Source organism: Tribolium castaneum, chromosome 1 (genome assembly GCF_031307605.1).
Source record: "Tribolium castaneum strain GA2 chromosome 1, icTriCast1.1, whole genome shotgun sequence".
NCBI classification, from domain to species: domain Eukaryota; kingdom Metazoa; phylum Arthropoda; class Insecta; order Coleoptera; family Tenebrionidae; genus Tribolium; species Tribolium castaneum.
In genome coordinates this window covers 35861260-35884141 of record NC_087394.1, presented here as the reverse complement: position 1 = coordinate 35884141, position 22882 = coordinate 35861260, and the positions used below count along the sequence as shown (strand labels likewise).

The window sequence follows — 22882 nt, the reverse complement described above, 5'->3', positions numbered from 1 at the left end:
TATTATTTATTTAAAATATACATAATAAAATCTAGGCAATATTTAATACTATACTTGGCATAAATATATCATCACAATCAATAATTCGACTCAGGAGATTTATCTACTTATATTACTTAACATATTTACAGTTTAAAAGACAAATAAATTAGGTAACAAAAGATAAATGAGATATCTACTCTGTGACTAGTTTTATTGAGCTCAAATGGCACTTGCATAGCAACAAATAAAGGAATTTGGTTTTACTTAACAAAACAACAAAAATAATACAAAATTAAATATGTGATAATTTATAACAAAAAAATTAAAACATTTTTATTGTTCCGTACTAAAATAAGAATTTTGCATGAGGTAGAGCTTATCAATTGGATTTGCTATAGAACCGGAAGGCGGAACGTTATCATGTTGATGTGAATGTGACGACTGAAGTTCTAAATTTTGTAATGAAAGGGTGTCTGATGTTGCTTCATCCAAATGATCGAAATTCGTACTGTCATCCAATGAGATGTCAGAGCTGCAGAAACTTTCACCAGAGTGAGCTGGATAAGCATCTGAAACAAAAATAAAACAAATATTTTCTATTTATCGTGGCCAACGATTTTGTTAAATTTTTATTGGAACAAATTTACGAAGGACTAGCAAAGCCCAAAAAAGATTGCTTCAAATTATTTAATTCAACAAAGTTTTATCCATAGTAGTACCTATTAGATGAGTACATGCTGGAAAAAATAGTGAAAAATTTATTTTTCTATATTTTTTTTATACAAATCTTTAATCACATTTGTAATTTTTGTCACTATTTTTGGTTTTTCTTTCTTGCTTTTTTCCCGTTTTTTTATTTTTATCGCTCTAAAGGTAGATATTCGGTTTTTGAACAATTGCGCTATTTGATGCTGACCTTAACTAAACTAATGGATGTGGGTAGAAAATGCAAAATATTCTGAGTATCTTAGTCTTTCGTAAATAAGTTAACTCTACGTGTTATTACGACGATGGTAAGGATGGGTTATGGTAGAACTGCCATGTATGAAAAATATTTACCATCTGGAGAGTACGGAATGTTGGGGTTGAGCGGTTGACTGGAACTAGGAAAATGTGAATCACTCAGATTTCCCATACCCATAAAATGTCCATGATCACTAGAAGGCGACTCTTGTTTGATAATCTTGTCATCCTTATCCCCCTTGTCTTTATCTCCTGGCGATTTTCCATCATCTTGTTTCGCTTTTCTTTGTATTTTCTTCATCTTGGCTCTTTGGTTCTGGAACCACACTTGCACAACTCTGACACTGAGTCCAGTTTCCTTAGCCAGCGCTTCCCTGACTTTTCTGCAGGGTTTGGGGCTGACTTCGAACGACGCTTTAAATTGGCGTCTCTGGGCCGAGGTTAGGATGGTCCTGGGTCTTTTGGGGCCTCGTCTTCCGTCTCTTGGTCTGCTGTTTTCGTCCAGCATGTCGTCGTCTCCGGAGCTTGCTTGCTGCATCAAATACATCTCTTTTTCAAAGTCTTGTCGACAGAAGAGTTGGCCTGCACGGAGCACGAATTGCTCGCCTTTTTGCAGAGGCTGACAACACACCACGCATACGAAACAGGGCAGATGAAAGACGTGCTGTTGGGCCCTCATTACCATTTCGTGGGGGAGGAGACGGTCGCCGCATCTTGAACACTTTACTCCAAATATCCTGCAATATAGACACTTTCAATAACTTTGGTGCATTGGCTCTGTACCATTGTTAACGAACTTTATTTATAATTTAATACAGAGGTCTAAGACGAAACTTAAAGTTACCAAGAATCAGAAATTTTTTTTAGTATCTACAGAATGCAGAATGGAACGTAAACTAAATGGAACTAACTTGAAGGTTGCTAAAAAATTAGTGCAATCAAAGATCAAAGAAATGTTTTTTATGTAATTCATACAGTGTTTATCATGTTTTGTGTCATAAAGTCAGCGCTTTTGTAGCTTGTTTTTTATTCATCTATACACCCATAATAATTTATTTTCTGGCTGAATTATAATAGAAAATTGTTTTTTTAATAAAATATTTTAAGCAGTCTGATTTTTAAACAAAACATATAGCATCTAAACTTTTTACTGTTTTAAAGAAAAAAAATTATGCAATCACAATTTAAATTAATTATTAACAAAACTTTACCTATACAGAGATATTTTTTTAACTCATAAAATTTTTTCTAAACGTTTTTCCGTGATTTTTCTAATTTCCAGTTTTGTACACCGATTTCCTCTGACATGTAGGTATGTTTTCCTTTATTCAAATATCGCAAGTTAAAGGTAAATAAAAAATTAAATAAAACTTTTGTTTAAGTGTTCAAAAATGAACACAGAATATATTACAAAAATTATTTAGATAATAAATCTACTTTCGAAAATACCAGCTGTAGCACTGTTAAAAATTCTGTGTTCTTAAGGATTTAATATTTTTTTCCTACGTTTCGTCATAGACATGACAATGTTCTTGACTACTATTTTTTAACTAATTTATAAAATACCTCGTGCTTTAAATAGCAATAAAAAATATTCTTGGGTAACAAGAAACTTAGGTGTCGTGAATTTTTTGGTACTAATTTTTCCAATCAGCAAGCATGGAGGATTCCTATCATTATCTAACAGATCTGTTTCCTTTTGCTTCTTATAAAGTACTTATTAAATTATGATGTGACCTGACTTTGTATGAAATGGAATTTATTTTTAAACAGAAGACTATAATTTTCCGCGTTTATTCTGCCGAGGTAAATTAAAAACGGCAAGTCTCCTCGTTTCCATTTCAAATAAGAAATTCGAATGGAGAAAATATAATTCTCCATTTGAACACGCATCCAACATCAAAAGGCGAAGCGCTGCTGTGCACAATCGGAACCCCACAGATTCCTAACAAAGCACCATGAATGGTGCAAGGGTTTTATTGGATTCGCTCCACCGCCTTCCGAAACTCATATCGTCCGTGAATAAAAGCGAAGAAAATGTGTAAGAAGCGGCGTAAAAAATGCACGCTTCGCGTTTGAAAAATCAACATTGACGCGAATTGTGGCGGAAAATTTAGGCAATTAGGACATGGGGTTGGTGCTTACCTATCGTAGTCAGCCTTACAGTAGAGCTTTGTGTTTCTGGTGTAGCAGGAATGGGCGAGTTGGACGCCACAGATGCTACAAGTGAGGCAGTGCTCGTGCCAGCTTGCGTCTGCGACCCGCATCAGGTACCGATCGTGGATTTTCTGCCCACAACCCTCACACATTTCATAAGTTTTTTCACATTTTATTAGTCTGCCATCTGGAACGAAATATAAAGGAATAGAATGTGGCGAAAGAGGGGCGAAGCAACAGTGATAACAGATTTCTGTCTTGGACTGGAATTTCAAGAATTTATCTTGCATTTATTATTATTACCCAAACAATCCTCTAATTTGACACCCAACAACTATAGATTTTTTCCTGAACTATTTCTATACTTTTCCCAAAATTTATTTTCTGCTTCTGCTTTCCAAGCAGAATAAATACCAAGTTACAACTGTTAACATTACATAGAACTGCACTGTTTTTTTAATTTTTTAAAACTTATTTACCTGGGTTTACACTTTAAAAACCGGACTGTTTGACATATTTTTAAAAATTCGAATTTGTTTTGTTTGTAAATTGACTTTCATTAATGTATTACCACTTATCATCACATAGTTTGAAAAATCAACACAAATAAAAATTATTTGACTAGCAGAAATAAACTGCTCAGAAAGATTATTGTTAGTTTTATATGCAGTATAAATATTCATAGATTTTTAAACTCTTTAGTAAAATTTTAACTTTTTAGTAATTATCGTAAAGGTAAAAATTGGATTTATTTGTTATTTTAATAGTTTGGTTTAGGTCTACTATTATTACAACAATACTTTGTTAAAATTTTAATGTTTAAGAATTTGGACTAAAAATGGTGGATGCGCCGGGCTAGTACAAAAGTACGTGTAATAAATAACTTGGTTAATGTCTTGGATTATTACAATAATTTAAAAAATTGTTAATTTTAATTTTAAGGATTTTGATAAAAATGGTGGATGCGCCGGGTTAGTACAAAAGTACTCGCAATAAATCAATATTTCATGCAGAAATTATTAAATTCAAATTTGAGGTAATTAGCATTTCAATTATAAACTTATCAGGAGCCGAAAAATACAGAGAAATTACGTTTAATAAATAATTGGTATAAGCCTATTAAGTAAGATTGAAAGTTTCGGATATGGACGAATTATTTTTAGGTTTGGTTTTTTAGTTGAAACTGTAACAAAAATACGCTACAACAAAATTAAGTTTTTGTTGTTGTGAAAAGTCTTAAGTCAACCCGTACGTTACTTTTGAAAAATATTTTATATTGTGGTTGAGGTTTTCTCTTAATTTCTAATAGAGATACTAAGAATAATTAAGTATAGAGTTAATATTTTCTGCGGAGGAATCCGGGAAGCGAGGTAAACCCACGCACATTATCAAACAGAACCATCGAATATCTGGCTGAACCGTAATCCCTACAAATGCCCCGAGTTATAAACACTGATAAGGCCCCGGATAATATTTACATATTATACAAGTTCCCGTTAAGCTGATTTGCTAATCCTGGTTTTAGTATTGGTGCTGATGTCCAATTATTATTATCGGTAAAGTTAATACAAATTTATACGTGGTTTTTGAACAAAAAAAAAAACCGGCAGCTTTGTACGTAATTTAATAGTAGCGTGCTGGTTGGAAATTACAATTTATAGATGCATAGGTTGTGTGTGGATATTAATATTTAATGCAATTAAGTTTGCAGTATAATCAGTTTGAAGCACATATTTTATTTTGTTAAACGTTTGTTAAAACCGCAACACACGATCCGCTAAATAAACATCCAGTTTAATATTTTATTGCAGAGGTATGTCATCCATGTGATAAATTTCCAATAGCAAATGGCGGCGCTGGCGGCTTTATGTTACCGCTAAAGCGGTATTAATAAAAATACAGCAAATATCTTTGATTTGTTGAAACTGTCTGACTAGGATTAAAAACAGTCAATATACCAAAATAAATTTATAATAAATGTTAAATATGAGAAGAATTACAAACATCTAATTCTTATTATTGAATAATATTTTTTGTATACTTTATGTATTTATTACAAGATCTGCTTATTCGTCGATAAAACATGAAAAATAAGTCGATAAAAACTGAATTCAGATTATTAATAAATATTTCACATGTATCAGCTTTTTATCAAACTGTTACAGCTTATAGCCGTCAACTTTGATGGATCTGTCTGTATCTATTAGCTGTTTCGAAACTATAAAACGCCAACGTCGTATTTTGCCAAATTATTTTTTCAAATAAGATTGATAAAATTGCACTATAGCTATTAATGATTGGATCTTTCATTGAAACTATAAATTATATTAGCTATGAATAATTTATAATAGCTAATTTCGAGAGAAAATACGACGTTGGCGTTTTTATAATTTTGAAACATCTATTACAGCTATTATGTGCTGTTTAACATAATTTTACGCAAAATAATATTAGTGAAAGGTTGTTGCTAACTATTTTTTTCTGATTCCAGTTTTTATATTTTTTATGATTCTCAAAAATAAATCCAAGAATAGTTGTTATAATAGTTATTAATTATATATTCTGCGTTTTCAATAGTTACTACGTTTATTTATATTTCGTTTTACGACTATAATATAACTTTCAATTAAAAGGCTCTTTTAACGTTAGACAGTGCCATAAAAACCAAATTAATTTTTTTTTGAAACGTTAAATTTATACGTTTAACACAAACGTGTGTAAATACGATTATTAATAACGTTAAAGTTCTTTTACGTTTTTTACGTAAATACAACTTCAAGTTAAGACGTATTTTAAACGTTATAAATTGATAAAAAAGATGGTTTTTAAACAACGTAACCTAAATGCAAATAACAACGTTGTAAATTTTTTTCAAGGTTATATTATTCGTTGTAATGTTAAAAAAAACGTTAGTCCTGTGTGCTTACTGAGATTATGAAACTGTTTCTTAATATGAGACCGGATTTTTTAAGTTAAAGTTTATTTTTATTACAAAAAATTGCTTTACTTGGTATTAATTATGTACCTATTATTTATACATAATTTTAAGTTCACACAATAGATATTTAAGATTAATAAAAAAAATAAAAAAAGCAGAAGAGGTACTAAAGTGATGATGATAAATAGGTTTTTGTTAAATATTTAATATACATTTTGCTTTTGTTTAATTATAAAATAAATCAGAAATGCCGAAAGGTAAAAAAGGAGTTTCAGTAAAAAGTATTGAAAAGCTACCCCTTTCGGGGCCATTCCTTGTAAGAGCTGGAAATGGAAGCCACTTGCAAATATTGATATAGCTAAAAGCTTGTCGAGCTTAGGTTAGGAAAGCCGGAAACCGGACTAATGACTGAATCTCGTCTCCGCCGGAAGACGAGACATCAGCAAAAGTGCTAGGAACAACGAAAACGTTTTCTGGTTTCGCATAATGAATCGTGAAGGTGATTAGCGGTGCACTGAAGATTACATTAGGGGTATCACAGCTTTTTGGCGTCATCACTGCTGAATCCAAGCGTAAATCCTCTTGAATTTTTGAACTTACCAGTTCGACCGTTGCAATCTGGTCCATTTAAGCCATTGTGTTCCGGCAACATAGCCGGAGCAAGGTTTAAGTTCGGGTAAAATTCCAACATTTTGAAAAAGTCCTCACAAGACACTCACGCACTGGTTTTTTTACGTAATCGTCATGAGCTTGGACAGTATATATGGTATTGCAACGACGCAAGATTCACTACTGTCCCTTTACTATAGATTGTCACTGATAGAGTAAGTCGGGGGTGGGAAGTCCCTCCCTTTAGGGGTTCGGAAGACGTCGGCAAACCCGACATTTTACTAGCGATCCGGACATTACGAAAACACGCCCATTAAATAAGAGGGGAGGAGTTTGTAGGTGTGGTTTCCTAATCCCCACCACTGGACATGCGCATAATTGAGCCTCCTATCGATATTGGATCAGAGGAAAGGGAATTTACTTTATCTTATCTCTTTGATGAGGTATTCGAATAAGATTCAAGATTTATTTTTACTATTTTTGCCTACATTTTCTTTTTCTACAACATCCCGATTAATTTCAAACACTAGTTCGTGAAATGATGGTTTGATTTATGGTATTAATAATAGTATAGGTACTAAATCCAGCTAGTAATACTATAAAAAGAAGGCAAAAACTTTGATTTTTTTTAATTTTTTGTCAAAGTTTTGCAATTAAAGAAGAGTTTCTGAGCTGTTTGATGTTTGAGAGCGTGAAGTATCTCACGCACAGCGTGAACTATGGTCTAACACCGCTTGGAATGCTAGCGCAGGTGTTGTAATGCGGCCGATAACCGCAAACACTTGTAGTTCGGGAACACCATAGCCGACTAAATACGGCCAGACTCTTGTTGATGCCATTATAAAGCTCACCACAGTCATTCGTGAAGGGGTCGAACATCAAAGTATACTTAGAGACAAGCAAAAGACATAAAGACAGGTGAAGTGTTGCATGCCGGGAAAATAGAACGGAAAGTTGCACGTCGAAAGGATGTGGACGGGTTTAAATTGCACATTTTTCTTCGTTTACGAAGCTATTTCTTTCGAATTATTTACATGGTGGCTATTAGAGACCGGTTGAGAGTTTTCCGTAGAAGGGGAAAGGTTAGTACAGCTTAGGACTAAGAAAAATTTATTTTTTTTTGAACTTTTTATATTTGATCAAAATGCATTTTAACTTGAAGCAGTAATAAACGTAAAAATTCATAAAGAAAGAACAATAACAACAGTAGATAAATAATAAATACAGAATGATTCAAAAGTGTCGGACCAACTGTAGAATGGGGATAAAAGAACGTTCCTGCATGTTTTTTTCCAGCGATTTTTTTTTAACAACTGGACTAATTGCTCTTCTTTTGCTTCCCATCTTGTCGGATTTAATTTCCTGTCGATTTTTTTATCTGAAGATGATCTCTTTGTGGTCGAAACGTGTTTGTAAATAGTTTAGTGTCTTGGAATAAATTGTGTGTGCCATTTCATTGTTTAACACGAGTGGAGAAAGTTATTTAAGTAAAAACCAAAAAAATTTTAACATTTATACTTGTGCCTAAATATGGGAATTAAGGGGAAAACGTAAAATAAAATAAAAAGATATCAAAAATGAAAATGAAAATGTTGGTAAATTTTACAGTAGCGGTGCCAGACAACGGCTAGTTATCGATTTTTGGTTATAATTTTTTACTTTTTTGATTTATGTATAATACAAATTTTCGTATTATATTTCAATTTACCTACACTCTGTTAGTGATACAATCATTTAAAAAAAATGCAAGCTTGTGATTTATGCTTGTTATCAGCTTTTTATTGATTATTATTTAATATTATTGCGCATGCAAGGTGACTCTTGTAGGTAATCACTAATCACACAGAAATAAGCGTTTTATACTAAATACCTACTCTATAAATTTTTCTTCATGCATATGAAATTTTATTAGAATTTTTCTACATTTTATTATCTATAATTAAAGTTAATAAATTAATATTAAATGGCTGCACAAAAATATTATTTTTTAACGCGATTCGCGAACAAACGATGTTTAAATATTGTTTTGTGCCAAATTAAACTTAAAAAAGTTTGCTAGTTTAACATTAATTACTTTTTCGACTAATTTTTGTTCCAAATTTTGTCTTGAACTTTGCGAAAACATCTGAGAAATTTTGATAAACTCTGACAGTGTCACTTAAAAGTCAAAACCATGTGATCTGAATACTGGACCAAATCTTCGGTAGGCGGTTATGACGTCATAATTTCTACTTTAAATAGAAATAACTCAAGTTAGAGAGCAGATACAGAGATAGGTTTTTTTTACTGTAATAAGTTTTTTCAGTACTATAATTTAAGTTGTTGCATATGCCTTTAAATTAATTAAATTTTATTTAATTATTTCTTGTCAGTCTAAGACGAACTATGCTTAAAAATTGTTTTGTGCAAGAATAACTAAAAAAATGTAGGTAGACTCAAATTTTATGAATGGTAATGAGGGAAAAAATTTAATTTCGAACTTGTTATACCTATTTTTTAATTAGTTCAAGTAATTTTGTGTTATTAATTGTTTTAAACGTTTAAATGAATAAAAAACATTGTTAAATTTTATTAGTTAAGTTTTAAGTGCCATAACATGTTTTGCTATGTAGTTGCTTACGGAAAACTAATTAAAATTACGTTATTATGATTTTTCTCGGAGCAGTTCTTGATTTTCAGTCCCGAAATTGAGATATGACGAGCGCATCATTCTTAAATTCCACGTAAATAAGTTTTAATATCAACGTTCATATCAAAGAAGACAAAATTCCATCACAGACTAAAAAACAGTTATACACTTGCAATTTAATTTTCATTTCTCGTTTCCAGCTTGAAGAAAAAAAACAGCTCTAATATTAAAATTTGCAATACAACCAACTTGGCCTTAATTTAATATGCATGTGTAGGAATAAATAAATATAAAACAGAGGGAGCATTCAAATAAGTCGTCATGACAACTCTTTGACTGTGTCGTCTGCAGGTGAACCGTATTGACATCAACGGTCATCAGCATCATGCTGTTGATCCTCTTAGTCTTGTGTTCCTCCAGTAGTATCATCCTATTGTTTTCGACACGTGTTGTCACGTGCCACCTGCGAATAGACTCCCCGAGTTTGGTCCATTGCCCATATTGAACACCCTCATAGCATAGACATAAGGCAAACTCACTTTGGTTCTTAAAACTTTTCCTCGTTTTGCTTTTCCTTATTAGTTTTGTTTTGCGCTGAGGTGTTTGAAAATAATCGTTTTTGTTGCTAATTTTTCCATGATTTGTTATAAGATATTTGTCAGTTTTTCTGGTTTTACCTCTCGCCTTTTTCCCTTGGCATCGCACGGCATGTATAATCGTTTCAGCAGCTTGGCCCCCCACAGGGTGATCCGTTCCGGGCGCAGCGCTGATTTTCCGCTTTTCAATCGCTTGTTTGTCAACGAGGAGCGCCCCCTGACGGACATTACAAGGGGCGCATTCGCCTCTGCCCCACAGATCTGTTACAACTGCGGAGAGATTGATTGATTTTGTCCAAATGGCCCGTCGGTGTCAAATTTATTGACAACATATTTATGCATCGAGTCGAAGGTGAAACGCAAAAATCTGCGATATTATTAAATTCTTAATAAAGCTTGACTGCAGCTTTTAACTTTTTGAAATTATAAAATACGGCGCATAATATTTGAACTAATATTCAAAAAAATATTTTGGTGCAGGTGGTGCGTCTTTATTTTACGATCTGACACATTTTATTTGATTTGAGTTCCTGAAATGTCTTCTTTAATCGGTGTTCAGAATATATCACTTTTCAGTTGGTTTTCTTTCGGCAGTTTTATGTCTACCTGAGGCCTGAATAAGCTTCCGTTATTTTAAATTCAATTTTTCTCCACTTATCGTAGACACATACAAAAGTATAGACAATGGCATTGCTTTTACTTTCGTATTTTTGGGGTCTATTTTAACAACAAACTTTTCAGTTTTTTTATGTTTTATTATTACAATAAAAAGTTTAATGCAAAGTCGAATTAAAAAAATGTTAAGTGCAAACGTAAAGTGCAATATATGCATTATTGTTTTTCAGTTTTGAAACGTTTTAACAAACATAATAAGAACAATGGTTCAGCAAATTAAAGTGACGACACTAGTCACTGATGAGGCTCAAGTGAACAAACCAAAAAGAAAGATGATTTACAAAAAAATTATACTTTTCATAATTTTGTTATTGTTATTTATTTATAAAGCAATTCTCTATTTGTTAACATTTTTTCTAATTATTATCTTCAGCAGACTTTAGTACATTTTTGGGTTATTATTCTTTCAAATATGTTGCTTTTTATTTATTTCATTTCTTTAAAATTTTGTAAAGTTTTCAACTTTCAGCGAATACATTTTACAGAAGAGTAAAACATATGCGTTATATTTATATTTTTAATATAGAGCAATACAAATGTCAATAAAAATTAATAAGAACTTATCTATAATTTCTTATCAGACAAAAATTTGGTTGATTTATTGCTGACTATTTAATAAAATATTTATATCTACTATTTACTCATTCGGTTTACTACATGCACCTGCAAATTTAATAACTGGCGAATTCAGATAATTGAAATAAATATTGGGGTTGGGTAAGATTTAATTAAATTTTTGATGATGGTTATAGACTAGTTTTTCTCATTTTGTTACACTAAAAACTTTTCAAGCAGGTATTAGGTCACTTAACATAAATTTTATTTTTTGAAGATGATTTAGAATAGTATAGAGAAGAAAAAAATACTACCATAACTACTTCCCAGTTCCCCCTGTTTAGAATAGCGTCCTTCTACCTCGCAGATGATTTATTATGCCGGTTGCATGTGTTTACCCCTTGAAGGCACTCACCATAAACCTCTGTAAACCAGAAGAGCAGCAACCGAGGCGTACACAAGTGTCCTAATATTCCTACCTATGTGGTCTGTTCAATACAAAACGTCTCGTTACGCTCATCTCTAACTAGCCTCTCTGTACAACTAAACATTCAGCCCCATTGTACCTCACCCTCCACCTCCTGGTGATCTCGACAACAATCCAGGATGTCTCTGATGCGGTTTATTCAACACAATACCATTACCTCCGCTTCATATCATACACGTCGTTGAATATTTTCTCGACCAGAATAATTTTTTCATCTAATGACAAGAATTTGGCGACCCCCAAATTATTTCATCACGGCCAGAAAAAATCTGTATAGTATATTATAAAAACGATGATCGATCACCAATATTGGTGATTTTTGGGCGAAATGGATTGAATCCAGAAATCGGGCGTAAAACCATGCGGAAAATATAAATGGACATCTCGGGGGCGGTAACAAGGGGAAAGACTCGATGGGTGATGTAATAAAGGCGAGCTTGCACAAACAGGTGATTATCCTTTGTTCTGGGACAAATTGCGAATTTGACGCGCGTCAGACTTCATACGCAACTTTAGTGCCGTGACTAAACAGCAACAGCTGCAAGGTCGGGGCGAAAGCGACACCCCTAAATGTGCTACTGATGTTTGTGTCCACGATAATTGAAAGAAACAGAAAGGGGCACTTGGATAATCTTATCGGATCTTGACACGCCCGAAATTAGCTTATTATTTAACCACTCGGTACTGATAACATCAAATGACATACTCTGTTCTATTTAAAGTTTTCTCAGAAATTTTTCTTATTAATTTTGGCTTTGTCGGTTATCCCAAACGTTAGATAACATTCTGCTAAGTCATACTTGTAGACATGAACACTTTTAGTCAAGTTATTTTTTGAAATTTTTTCTAATTATGCAAAATAACGTGTATATAAATGGCACAAATTTATTTGGTTGAAAAGTGTGATCTACAACCATTAACATTGATTTTAAAGCTGCATTTTATTTTTAATAAATATTAAAGTTACAGTGCAAGCTCAACACGAACTTGATCAAATTTTCCTTAAAGAAATTACTAAAAATTTGTTTTTTTTTTGTAAATTATTAATTCTAGAACATGTACATTTTAATAAAGGTAATTTTGTGAACTTTACCATGGATAATGCCATTAGGCATGACTTCTGTGAAGTAGGTATTATATTTCGTGGGTTTTTTTGAGTCACTTTACAAATTATTTTGTTCAAAAATAATGTACAATTTAATAAAATTGTTGGTTTATTTTAATTCCCGAGGTAGGTACAGTCACCCAAAATGAAAATGACGCGTCTATTAAAAACATTTAAATGTTGTACAAAATAAGTTTTGACAAAACGCCTCAAAATTACAAAAATAAAATGAAACTGATGTTTCTTTGAGGGATTTCCTTTGTTTTTGGGCAAAATTTCGTCAAAAATAGGCTGAAAATGACAAAATACGGTTAAAGACGGAGTTAATCTTCCTTTTTTAAGTTTCTTAAACACGTTTTTGAATTTATTACCTACATAAACCGAGCTGAAAATGTACAAAAACTGAAATTCGAGAATAAACGTTTTTTTTTAATTTTTTCGATTTTTTTTGACGCAGAGACATTATTTCGTAAAAAAATATCTAAGATAAGGCAAAAAATCGTAGAAAAATTTAATTTTGTTCATTAATTTCTAATTGGATTTTAAACAAAATGAAATGTTTTGCTGAGTTTGTTTATTATACGACAATTTTTTTATATTTTTTTTGTAATAAAAGCTTTAAGAAAGTCTTTGGTCAACTGGTGACTCTTGTCTGCATAAATTCCATAAATGTTTTGGATATGAAACCTCTGTTGTTCCGTTTATTTTAAAGTTCCTGATCGTGGACATTTTCTAATTTCGCCCCAGACTTTTCCCATTCTCTTCATTATCTTCAACTTTTGTTGTTGTTAATTGTGTCTGGTCCCACCTTCATATTCGGTCGGGTTGACGTGCAAACCGTCCGGATTTAATAAAGCAGATAATCGTCCATGACTGCTCCCTAAGGACGTCGTATCTGTAGTCTGTATCGGTGGAAATCCACATTCATGAGTCCCCGGGGGGCAGACTGTTTCAATCCTCATCACACCGCCGGCAATTTGTAAATAGCCCAGTCACGTGCCGCAAATACCGGTATTGAATGTTTTCTCGCCGAAGACACGTGACTGCCACCGTCGACCACCCCATGAGTCCACCCCGAATATTGCCACCATCCAAATCATTCGAATATATCAAATAGGACCTGAACAGGGCGTGATTGACTCGATTCGGAAGGCTCTTGGGAAGGCTTCAAACGGTTCTCACACTACGTTTCAACTCCGGTTTTTAATGGGGCGATCTTATCTTTGACTTTATGGCATGTGATGGGGTGGTGCCAACATTTCAAAGCTGCATTTAGAAATGTGATATCTCAATTTATACACTAATTTACACAGTTTTTTACCAATAGATGAAACCGGGACGAGTCGAATTGGTTCCCAAATTCTGTAATCCTCTGTAATTATAGTCGAATTGGTTCCCGGGGATGGTCGAATTGGTTCCCATCGGTCAGGTAGGTCAGGTAAACAGATTAAAGTATTATGATAATAGAAATGGCGTTTGTAAGTGTATGAACAAATTTACAAGTTCCAAAACGTTCAAAAACAAATCGTATTTTAACAATTTAAAGGCTATGGATAAATATTTCTTCGAGTATTCAAGTACTTCCAAAAGATGAAGAAGGCGCATAGAACTTAATGGGTACTATGTCGAAAAATGTTAAAATTATTTTTGTAATTTGTCTCTATTTTGATGCTTTAATAGTATTAATAGACATATTAACGAACGCAACGTCATCATGTGAGATGTCTTAATAGTCATTAATAGACGAAACATTTTACGAAATTTACAGGAGAGCATTGAGCTTAAAAAATTACATTCTCCTTTTTTTAAGTAACCAGTTAGCCATGAATAAATGAAATTTGTTGTTGGATTTTGTGCCAAGAAAATAATTATTTGAACATTTCTACAAGCTTTAAATCTAAAATATTAACATATATTTGGCTTAATCCTTTTTACCTACCTGCTCATGCGGGAGCCAATTCGACCATCACCCGGGAACCAATTCGACCATCACCTTTTACAGAATTATACTTATAGAGATTATTGGGAACCAATTCGACCACGACCATGAAACCAATGTGTATCGGTAGAATAATTAACCCTAAGAGTACCAACTTTCATATTTAATATGGAAAGCTATGTTTTTCACTGCATTTTTGGATTAGTTGAGTTATTTTAAGTCCGTTTTTCCAGCTTTTCTAATACCTAAGTTTAGCCGTTTTCGAAATATTTAAGGTTTTTTGAAAATTTTTGGATTTGCACCTGTCACTTAAAAAATGGGTTACTCTCTTAGTTTTACAAATTTCGAAATCATATTTGAAGAATTAAAAGAAAAAGCTTATATCTGTTCTCCAGTGAGTTCAAAATTGGAAAAGAAGTTAATAAACCCAAAGAAATAAGGTTAAGTTTGGACAACTTCAAGTACCCATAACTTAATTTTTTCAAATGAGATGTCCTAATTTTTATTTTACTAGATGGAAGAGAATTTTTTTCCGTATCCATCTGTATTAGCATTTCTTACCTATCTGTGATAATTTTCAAGTTATGTTAATTTTTTTGACATTGTAGAAAATTTCTTACTAACCACAGCTATTTTTGCATAGTTTACCTTAAAAAAATCTGTTTAAACAAACGACAAACTTTGTTCAAAATTGTGTTATTCGTCCTGTGAAACAAAATAAATTTGTTGAATGTTCTTTTAAAAAACATAATTTCTTACATTTTTTCGCTCGTTTCTATTAATTCATGAGAAAAGGCCTATGGCTAATAAATTTTTCAATCTCAACAAAGAGTTATTGTAACTTGAAAACTATTTAAGATAAGTATACCTAGAGAATGTTAATACAGACTGATGCAGAATTAAATTCTCTACGATTTAATGAAATAAATTTACTGTAACTGTAAATATTGACTGACTTAACTGTAAATATTTGGGACTTGTTAGTCTTTTTTAAAGATCTGAAAACAAGAAAGATCTAGGCTTCCTCCCTCTTTCAAATGAGCTAAAAAATATTTCCAAATTTTTAAAAATGGCTGAGTTTTCAATTTCTGAACTGGACGGTGCAAATCCAAAAAAAAAAAAATTTAAAACCCCAAATATTTTGCAAACGGCTAAATTTAGATATAGAGAACGCTTATGAAAACTACCTTAAAATAACTTTAGTAATCTAAAAACGCATTAAAAATATATTTTTTATTTAAAATAAGGATGTTGATGGCGACTTTCGGTATAACCGGAATATAAAGTCTTACCATCGTGAAAATATTTTCATGAAGCGGAACCTAAGAGATTATGGTTGTATACAAATTTTCAGATGCCTATCATTATTAGAACTATCAATATAATATAATATTATTCGAATGTGGGGTTCAGACGGAACATCCTGTATTAAAAAAAAATAGACGTGTTAGACAAAAATGACTCATATTTTAGTTCAGTAAGTAAGCAGAAAAATTATCTCTTGGTAAAAGTAAAAATACTTGTAAACTAGTGTAATTGTACAGGATGATTTTTTTAAAATGTGCCACTAAGTATATCTATCAGTAATGTTTTTTAAATAACTAAACCAAACTTCTGACTTTTGTATTTTAATATGCATCCATTTTTGTACGGTCACGCACTGATTTTTGAACGGTGATTCGATTGAAAGTAAAACACGCGTTCCGGCATAAAACAACGCGATTTTACATTATTTGAGTAAGGGGTAAGCCTGCCATGTGTTCAAACAATTGATTTTTTAATGCCACCAATATTGACTTAAATTTAAATTAATTTGAATACAATTATTCAAATTGGTTATTATTGGTATTCAAACTTTTTCAATCCCCTTCTTGGGTTTGAATTACTCCGTTTCTTATTTTGATAATTGTTTATATTAAGCAAAAAGCTAATTTAATGGTAATTTCTTTCATTAATAACCCCATCGCGACTTACAATGAGGCAAGAGTGACAAGGGAAAGGATTGTGTTGTTTGTGCTTAACCAGGAAGAGACTATTTAACAAACAAAGCGAGATATTTATGAAATAAAGCTCAACTAAGTGGAAACTAATCTTATTCAGGACACCAATTATAAAAGGTACAATACCTTCAAACACTTGTTGATTCTGAACATAAATTAGTAAACCATTAATAATAATTAACACAAAGTCTTAATTTATTCATAAGTTATCATCGGGGGATGTATTTAATTATATGTATTTTATATAAATTGCAAGTGCGCGAAATTTAATTATGGAAAATCTCTCTACTTTGTTGAGTCAATCTGAGAAATCATGTTAATTTTTCAAAAGCAAAACTCGGGGCGAAATCCCTCGTGCACTTAAAGCTCAACAAGGATCGCAGTCGAGGCAGCGACTCCCAACTCCATGCCGTGTGCCCTTGATTAATGACAGAACTTAATTAAAAGTAAAATTAGAGTTACATTTCTCACAACAGTTCGCGGCTGCTTTCTGCGCCTTGTGCTTTCGATCTGTGCTTCGCTCTTTGAAGAAATGACTAATTGATGTTCACATGGTGTTAAATCCGGCGCTTTTTACGCATTTGTGTGAAGCTCCTTAAACGTCGACATATGTGAACGCGTCAGATGTACTCGGCAAACACTGAACACAGAAATATAATCGGGATTCTTTTCGCGATCATCCGAGCATCCACTCCGTCTATCAATATTGAAATTTGGAGAGGCTTTTGATGACCCCTCAAAAGCTAATTAAACTGCCGTGCGTATTGGAGCGAATAGCGTACAAATAATCTCAAGTTATATAATTGAAAACAATCTTTTTCGTTCTGATTGAAATCAAATTTTTGCAACACGTGGGAACTTTGTAGCTTTTAAAACTCCACAGGTGAGTGTGTCTCCTGGTGGCACGTGTCGAGATATTCACCCTGTTCATATCTCCATCAAACAATTGTTACTAATACGCGATCCCCGGAGTGTGCCTTAGATCATTTAAATTGGCAACAGTTGACTTCCCTTCCTTTGTCTAATAAGTGCATGGATGGGCAAACTTTGATGTTAACGTCACTTTACGTACAGTCAAACGTTTGAACCAGCAATGACTTAATGCGGCGGAAATGAAATGTAAAGAAATTATATCGATCTGTAATTTTTATGTGTTTATAGTAATGGAGAAGAAATCAGAAATTTCTAATAGATCTCTATACGTAGAATAAAATTAGAATTTTAAGTAGACTATAGAACTTACTGTCTATTTTTGATTTAATTTATAAAAAAATTAAACACGTATTCTCCAGAAGCCATCAAATTTTTCTATTTCATAGTTGTTTTATTTTACATCTAAAGATTTTTTGTTTCTTAGGTTTCCATTATTTTCGATTTTTAGTTTCTTAATTTTTCCACAGTATTTCATATTATTCATTTTCACAATTTTTCTGTTTTTCGTGGTTTTACTATCTTATCATTATTGTTCTTACTTTGCAATTTTATATTTCTTTAATTATCACTCTTTTAATCACTTTGATCTAGAGTATTTTAATCTTATTGTTTTTTTTTATTTTTTTTGCATTCCAGTTTTTAAGGCTTTTAACTTTTCAGTCTTTAAGTTTATTGGTTTTTTATTCAGAATCTAATGTTTCAACTTATTTGTGTTTCTCTGTTCTAGTTCTATAGTTTTTTCAGTTTCTTCCTTTTTCAGTCGTTTAGTTCTTGAGAATTCTAAGATCTTTTAGTTTCTCTGCGTTAAAGTTTCTTTGTCAGTGTTTGAACTTTTAATTTTTTAAAATATTCATACTCTAATATTTTATATTAAATTATTTTTTAATTTTAAACCATTTTTGTATTTTATAAAATTTGAGCTTTTATTTTGGAATAAAAAAATAATTTACGTAGAAGTGTCAAAATTGCGCCAACTGTTAATTTTGATTTTAAAACTTTATTTATTTTAATTATTATAATGGAGTGTTATACTAAAAAATGAAAATTTTTATACGGATAGCCAACAACAAAATAGGCGACCCATATTTTTTTATTTTAACCAAAGCTCTACCGTTTTTGAGAAAAATAATTGAAAAGGTGAAAATTTCTGGCCTGACGTCAGCAATGTTCCTTTTTGAATCAACCAGTCACAGAACTTGAGATAGAAAACTTGCCAACAAAGATAGCTTGAAAGACGTACGTTTTTTCTTAATTTCTGCCTCTGTTGTTTTACATACGACTTCAGATGTGCTGCAGGAGCAGTCATTTTATCAAAACAAACTCCTGCAAAATATTAGCACACAACACAGTCACAACCGACAACTCACAGTTTTGACATTTGTATTTGACGTTTACCAGACCAAACGTAGGTCGTAGCGTTAATTGTATGCAGCGAAAGACTGACCAATCATTAGTCGAGACATTGCTTACGTCACAGCGCAAATTTTCGATTATTACTAAAAAAGTACCGATTTAAAAAAACTCAGACCGATATTACTAGACATCATTTTGTGTCTACTTTCAGAATCTGCAATTTCCAAAAACTTTTACTTTCGAGTATAACACTCCATTGTGATTATTGAATTATTAATTTACCCAAACCGACAACATAGATTTTTAATTAGTTGTAAAATTTCTACTTTTCTAAGATTCTTAGTTTTTGCGTAATATAATTTCAAAAAAATTTTGTTTTCGTCAAAAAAAAAACAAATTATTTTAAAAACTAAGCAGAATCGACTAATTTATTCGTATCTAAAACAAAAATCCGTTTAGTGAAAAAGATCGGTTCTAAAACCGGTTCACTGGTGTCTCATTTGTTCCAGGAATGTGTAATTGACTAATTGACCAATAAAGATATAAAAAATACAAATAATAAAAACAATAATACAAAAAATTGCAATGGCGCGTTTGTCATTGGATATTGAATGGATATTGCACTCCCAACTGTAAAACAGACCAATCATAAGGCGTTCAAAAATGAACAAAAAATTGTTGTTTGATTATTTTGTAAAACCTTTCTAACAAAATTTCAAGTATTCTACTACACTTGCGGTAAAAAATCGAGGATAAATTAACAATTATAAAATTTGTGGGCTGTAATGTCTTTAGGAAAACTATTTCTGTGACCCAATGGGTTAGAAAACCGGCAAATAAAGCGGTGAAATTTTCCTCTGGGAATCATGACGATTTAATCAAATCCGACCGGATTCGCTATCATTATGTCATCTTTGCGATAAAACACTTACATTGGCACGCGTTTTCGCCCCAGCAGGAGTTGCTTTCCCCACCGGAAGCTCAAACAGTGGCTCGCATATCTGATGACTTCACAATCGCAGGTACTTAGATTCACGTGATCTCCATGTAAACATCGATATTAAAATTGACAAGCTCCCGTTTTTCGAGAGGTGAAAATGTTTGTCAAAATTTCCCTACAAAATTATCAGTATCCCTTCATCAAACATAAAAAAGAATGGTTTTGGTGGTGTTTAAATAATGTACTTATTTAAGTTTTTCCGCAAGTATAAAAATTTCTTTATTAATGATCTCGAACGACCTGAACTAGTTTTTGCCGTGTGGGACAAAGCAAAGTACAATTTTTACCCAGCTTGTATCGTTGGTGGTTATAACAAGACTAAGAAAACCGTCCCGGTTTATTTTTTCCATAACGAAGATGAGAAGGACGTACGTGTGGACGATATTATCTACCATCACAGTAACTTGATGATGGTTAAAGCTAGTTTTTATCGACGAGGAAAGACGTATTGTGGAACAGTTTATGGTAACGATTCGCCCAAACATGAAGGTGAAGTGAGAACTTTTTTCATTCGTTTGTCCCAAAATGACTTGGTGTCTGTCCCCGTGAAGTACGTTTTTCTCACAAAACAACAAGCCCAAAAGTTACTGAAAATCCGAATTCGCAAAAAAAATAAAAACTGCTAAATCTCCAAATCAGTTGTATTTATTGCCCGAGGGCCTACCCTTCCACTTGAATAGCCAACTCCTGGGGAGGAAAATATAAATATCTGGTATAAAGCGTTAGAAATGCCAATCAAACGGATTCTCACGGCGGGTGTGTTGCTAATAGAAGTTCAAAGAGCTGGTGGTCCACGCTCCAACTTGCTCAAAGCAAACACGGCCTTGGGGCACCCTTGTCAGGGGCGGATTTAGGAAGTGCGTTTGTGATGCGCGACAACTAGGACCAAGTCGAAAGTTTGTTGCAGAAATTTCGCTTAATACGTTTTGATGGACAAGCAAACATTATAATATTCATAAACCGGGTTTATTAATAAATGGACGTGGGTCGGCTCGCGGGTGGCTGTATTAAACAGCGGGTGGATGGCACACTCCGCATTCATCCTTAATCCGTCCGTCAACAGGATGCGCTTAAATTCAGGATTAGCTCCGTGAAATATGAGTTTATATGAAGGCCGAGCCGAGCTCTAGTCTACGCGTTAGGTGTAATGAGAAGATCAATTTTTTACTAAAATTGCGGCGCTGAGGCGAAAGCCCGATTCATAAAAACCTATTAACATTTTTTAACGCAAAATATAAATTGATTTACTAAGGTTACGGTTACGGGAGTGCGATCTGGATCATGTCACAAGAAGTATTGTTACAAAGATGAACTTTAAGCTTCTGTTATTGCAACTGCAAAAAAATAGAAAAATGTTAACAAGAGGTAAGAGTAAGACGTGTTTGTTTACCAAAATGTTTCTGCCTCTTGAATTTTTTGCTGGGAAATGTGACTTACAATGTGATTAGAAAAACAGAATTTACGAACTAAAAGTTCGGAAAATAATATTTTTATAATTACATATTAAATGGTCGAATTTATTGAGGGCTGCATGTTTGAATACAATATAAATGAGGCATCATTTTGTTTTATACTAGGTGGGGCAACCTTATCGCACACCTAAGAAAATCGCGACTTCTATTTAAATAAAAAATATTTTACACGCCTGACTGTACGTTTGAAAGGTATCTTTCTAATTTTTTGGTAATTTTTTACTTGCAGATAAAAATAATAATAAAAAAAAGTAATTTTCAACCAAAAAATCTAATTCTAAATTTTATACTAAACTACGCGTATTTACTTCAGATAATTGTTTACGAAATTAGCGAAGAAAAATACCAATCAGATTTAATGAATTAAACGCACTTTTACATTTTAACTTTAAAAATTGTGGTGTCGTAAATTTAGGTGACAATGTGAAGTGTAATTAGGGTAAGATTGTAAAAGATTTCGTTGGAATATTTCAATGCATCAGTTTTATTGCAAAACTGTAAATAAAGGGCTTCAAAGAGGTCGGCTACTAGTAACTGATTCCTTTGTTGGCAAATTATACCATCTTCTAATAAATCACTCGTCTAGTTTGCGTCTAAATAAAAAAGACCGATTATTTCACCAACCAAGTAAAAATTTATAATTCTGATACCAGCGTTTGATGGGCTAGCAGGTAAGGATTCATTTGGTCTAAAAACTTTGTAGTTAAATTAACAGTTAGTGCCCAAAAACTCACAAAACTGCTACGACTTTATTTATTAACAAAAAAATTTAATAAAAATCGAGAATGGTTCATATCAATGTACAGGCTAGTGTGTAAAATTTCAGGATTTTTATTTCATTAGAAGTCGCGATTTTCTTGGGTGCGCGATAAGGTTGCTCACTCAGTATATAAATTTCCTTTTTCAAGATAACTGAAATACACTCTTGCTGTATTATTGTTAAATAAAAAAGAAGTATAAGGTATCTCTATTTAAGAAATATTTTACCAACTCTTAAATAATTTTATAAAACATATGAAGAGGTATCTATGAATTCGGAATTATTGTTTGAGTGCATTTTTTTGGAAATTAAATGATTTATTAAAATTTAGGAAAATGAGAAAATGAAGGTGTGTTATTGGCAAACATAAAACTCAAATAAAATTTTAATTTGCTTGGACGATTGCGTCAGCAAAAGAATGCAAGAGAAGCTATTGCAATAATCCTTGAAGAGTAAAAAGTGTGCTAGAATGCATTGTGAAAACGGAACCGAAAGAAGAGATCGTTTGAAAATCAAGGTATGAATCACGTCCCAAACAACACTTCGGGTGCATATCGAGCTATTTAATTTTGAATAGAAGTTCATAATAACGCGCTCGCAACAAAGGATAATCTGCAATAGATCAGATTGACGCTTCTCGTATGTCTAAGCCGGCATCCCTGCGACGTCTCCCTTTGCCCCACCCTCGGCAGCCCATTGACGTGCTTGCTCTGACTTTTAATAAAACTC

General features: G+C 32.5%; 1 protein-coding gene and 1 long non-coding RNA gene across 5 annotated transcripts; one reads left to right on the top strand and one right to left on the bottom strand.

The window, feature by feature from the left end:
- Positions 1-36: 36 nt before the first annotated feature.
- Lmx1a (LIM homeobox transcription factor 1 alpha) lies at positions 37-6856 on the bottom strand. 4 transcript variants are annotated; one of them, XM_015977386.2, is made up of 4 exons: positions 6641-6856; positions 3091-3289; positions 1120-1682; positions 37-551 (listed from the first exon to the last, which is right to left on the bottom strand). In XM_015977386.2, exons 1-4 carry the CDS (start codon positions 6729-6731, stop codon positions 316-318), a joined length of 1089 nt encoding a protein of 362 aa, XP_015832872.1. In that variant the 5' UTR covers positions 6732-6856; the 3' UTR covers positions 37-315. The 4 variants fall into 4 exon arrangements, with proteins under 4 accessions (XP_015832872.1, XP_008190331.1, XP_064214753.1 ...); XM_008192109.3 differs by having other exon boundaries at positions 1042-1682; positions 6641-6852; XM_064358683.1 differs by lacking the exon at positions 6641-6856 and adding an exon at positions 3582-3628 and having other exon boundaries at positions 1042-1682.
- A 12920-nt stretch (positions 6857-19776) lies between these two features.
- On the top strand, positions 19777-20556 carry LOC135266260 (uncharacterized). The gene is made up of 2 exons (XR_010334165.1): positions 19777-20126; positions 20171-20556. It is a non-coding gene; the product is annotated as an uncharacterized LOC135266260 (long non-coding RNA).
- Positions 20557-22882: the final 2326 nt, after the last annotated feature.

What these genes read in the sequence shown, in the direction of transcription:
- Lmx1a (XM_008192109.3), bottom strand. Translation starts at nt 6,731, where the DNA reads ATGTTGGAATTTTACCCGAACTTAAACCTTGCTCCGGCTATGTTGCCG. An exon ending in TGTAAGGCTGACTACGATAG is followed by an intron (nt 1,683 to 3,090) that starts GTAAGCACCAAC and finishes TCTATATTGCAG; the next exon opens with GATATTTGGAGTAAAGTGTT. An exon ending in CATTCCGTACTCTCCAGATG is followed by an intron (nt 552 to 1,041) that starts GTAAATATTTTT and finishes TTTTTGTTTCAG; the next exon opens with ATGCTTATCCAGCTCACTCT.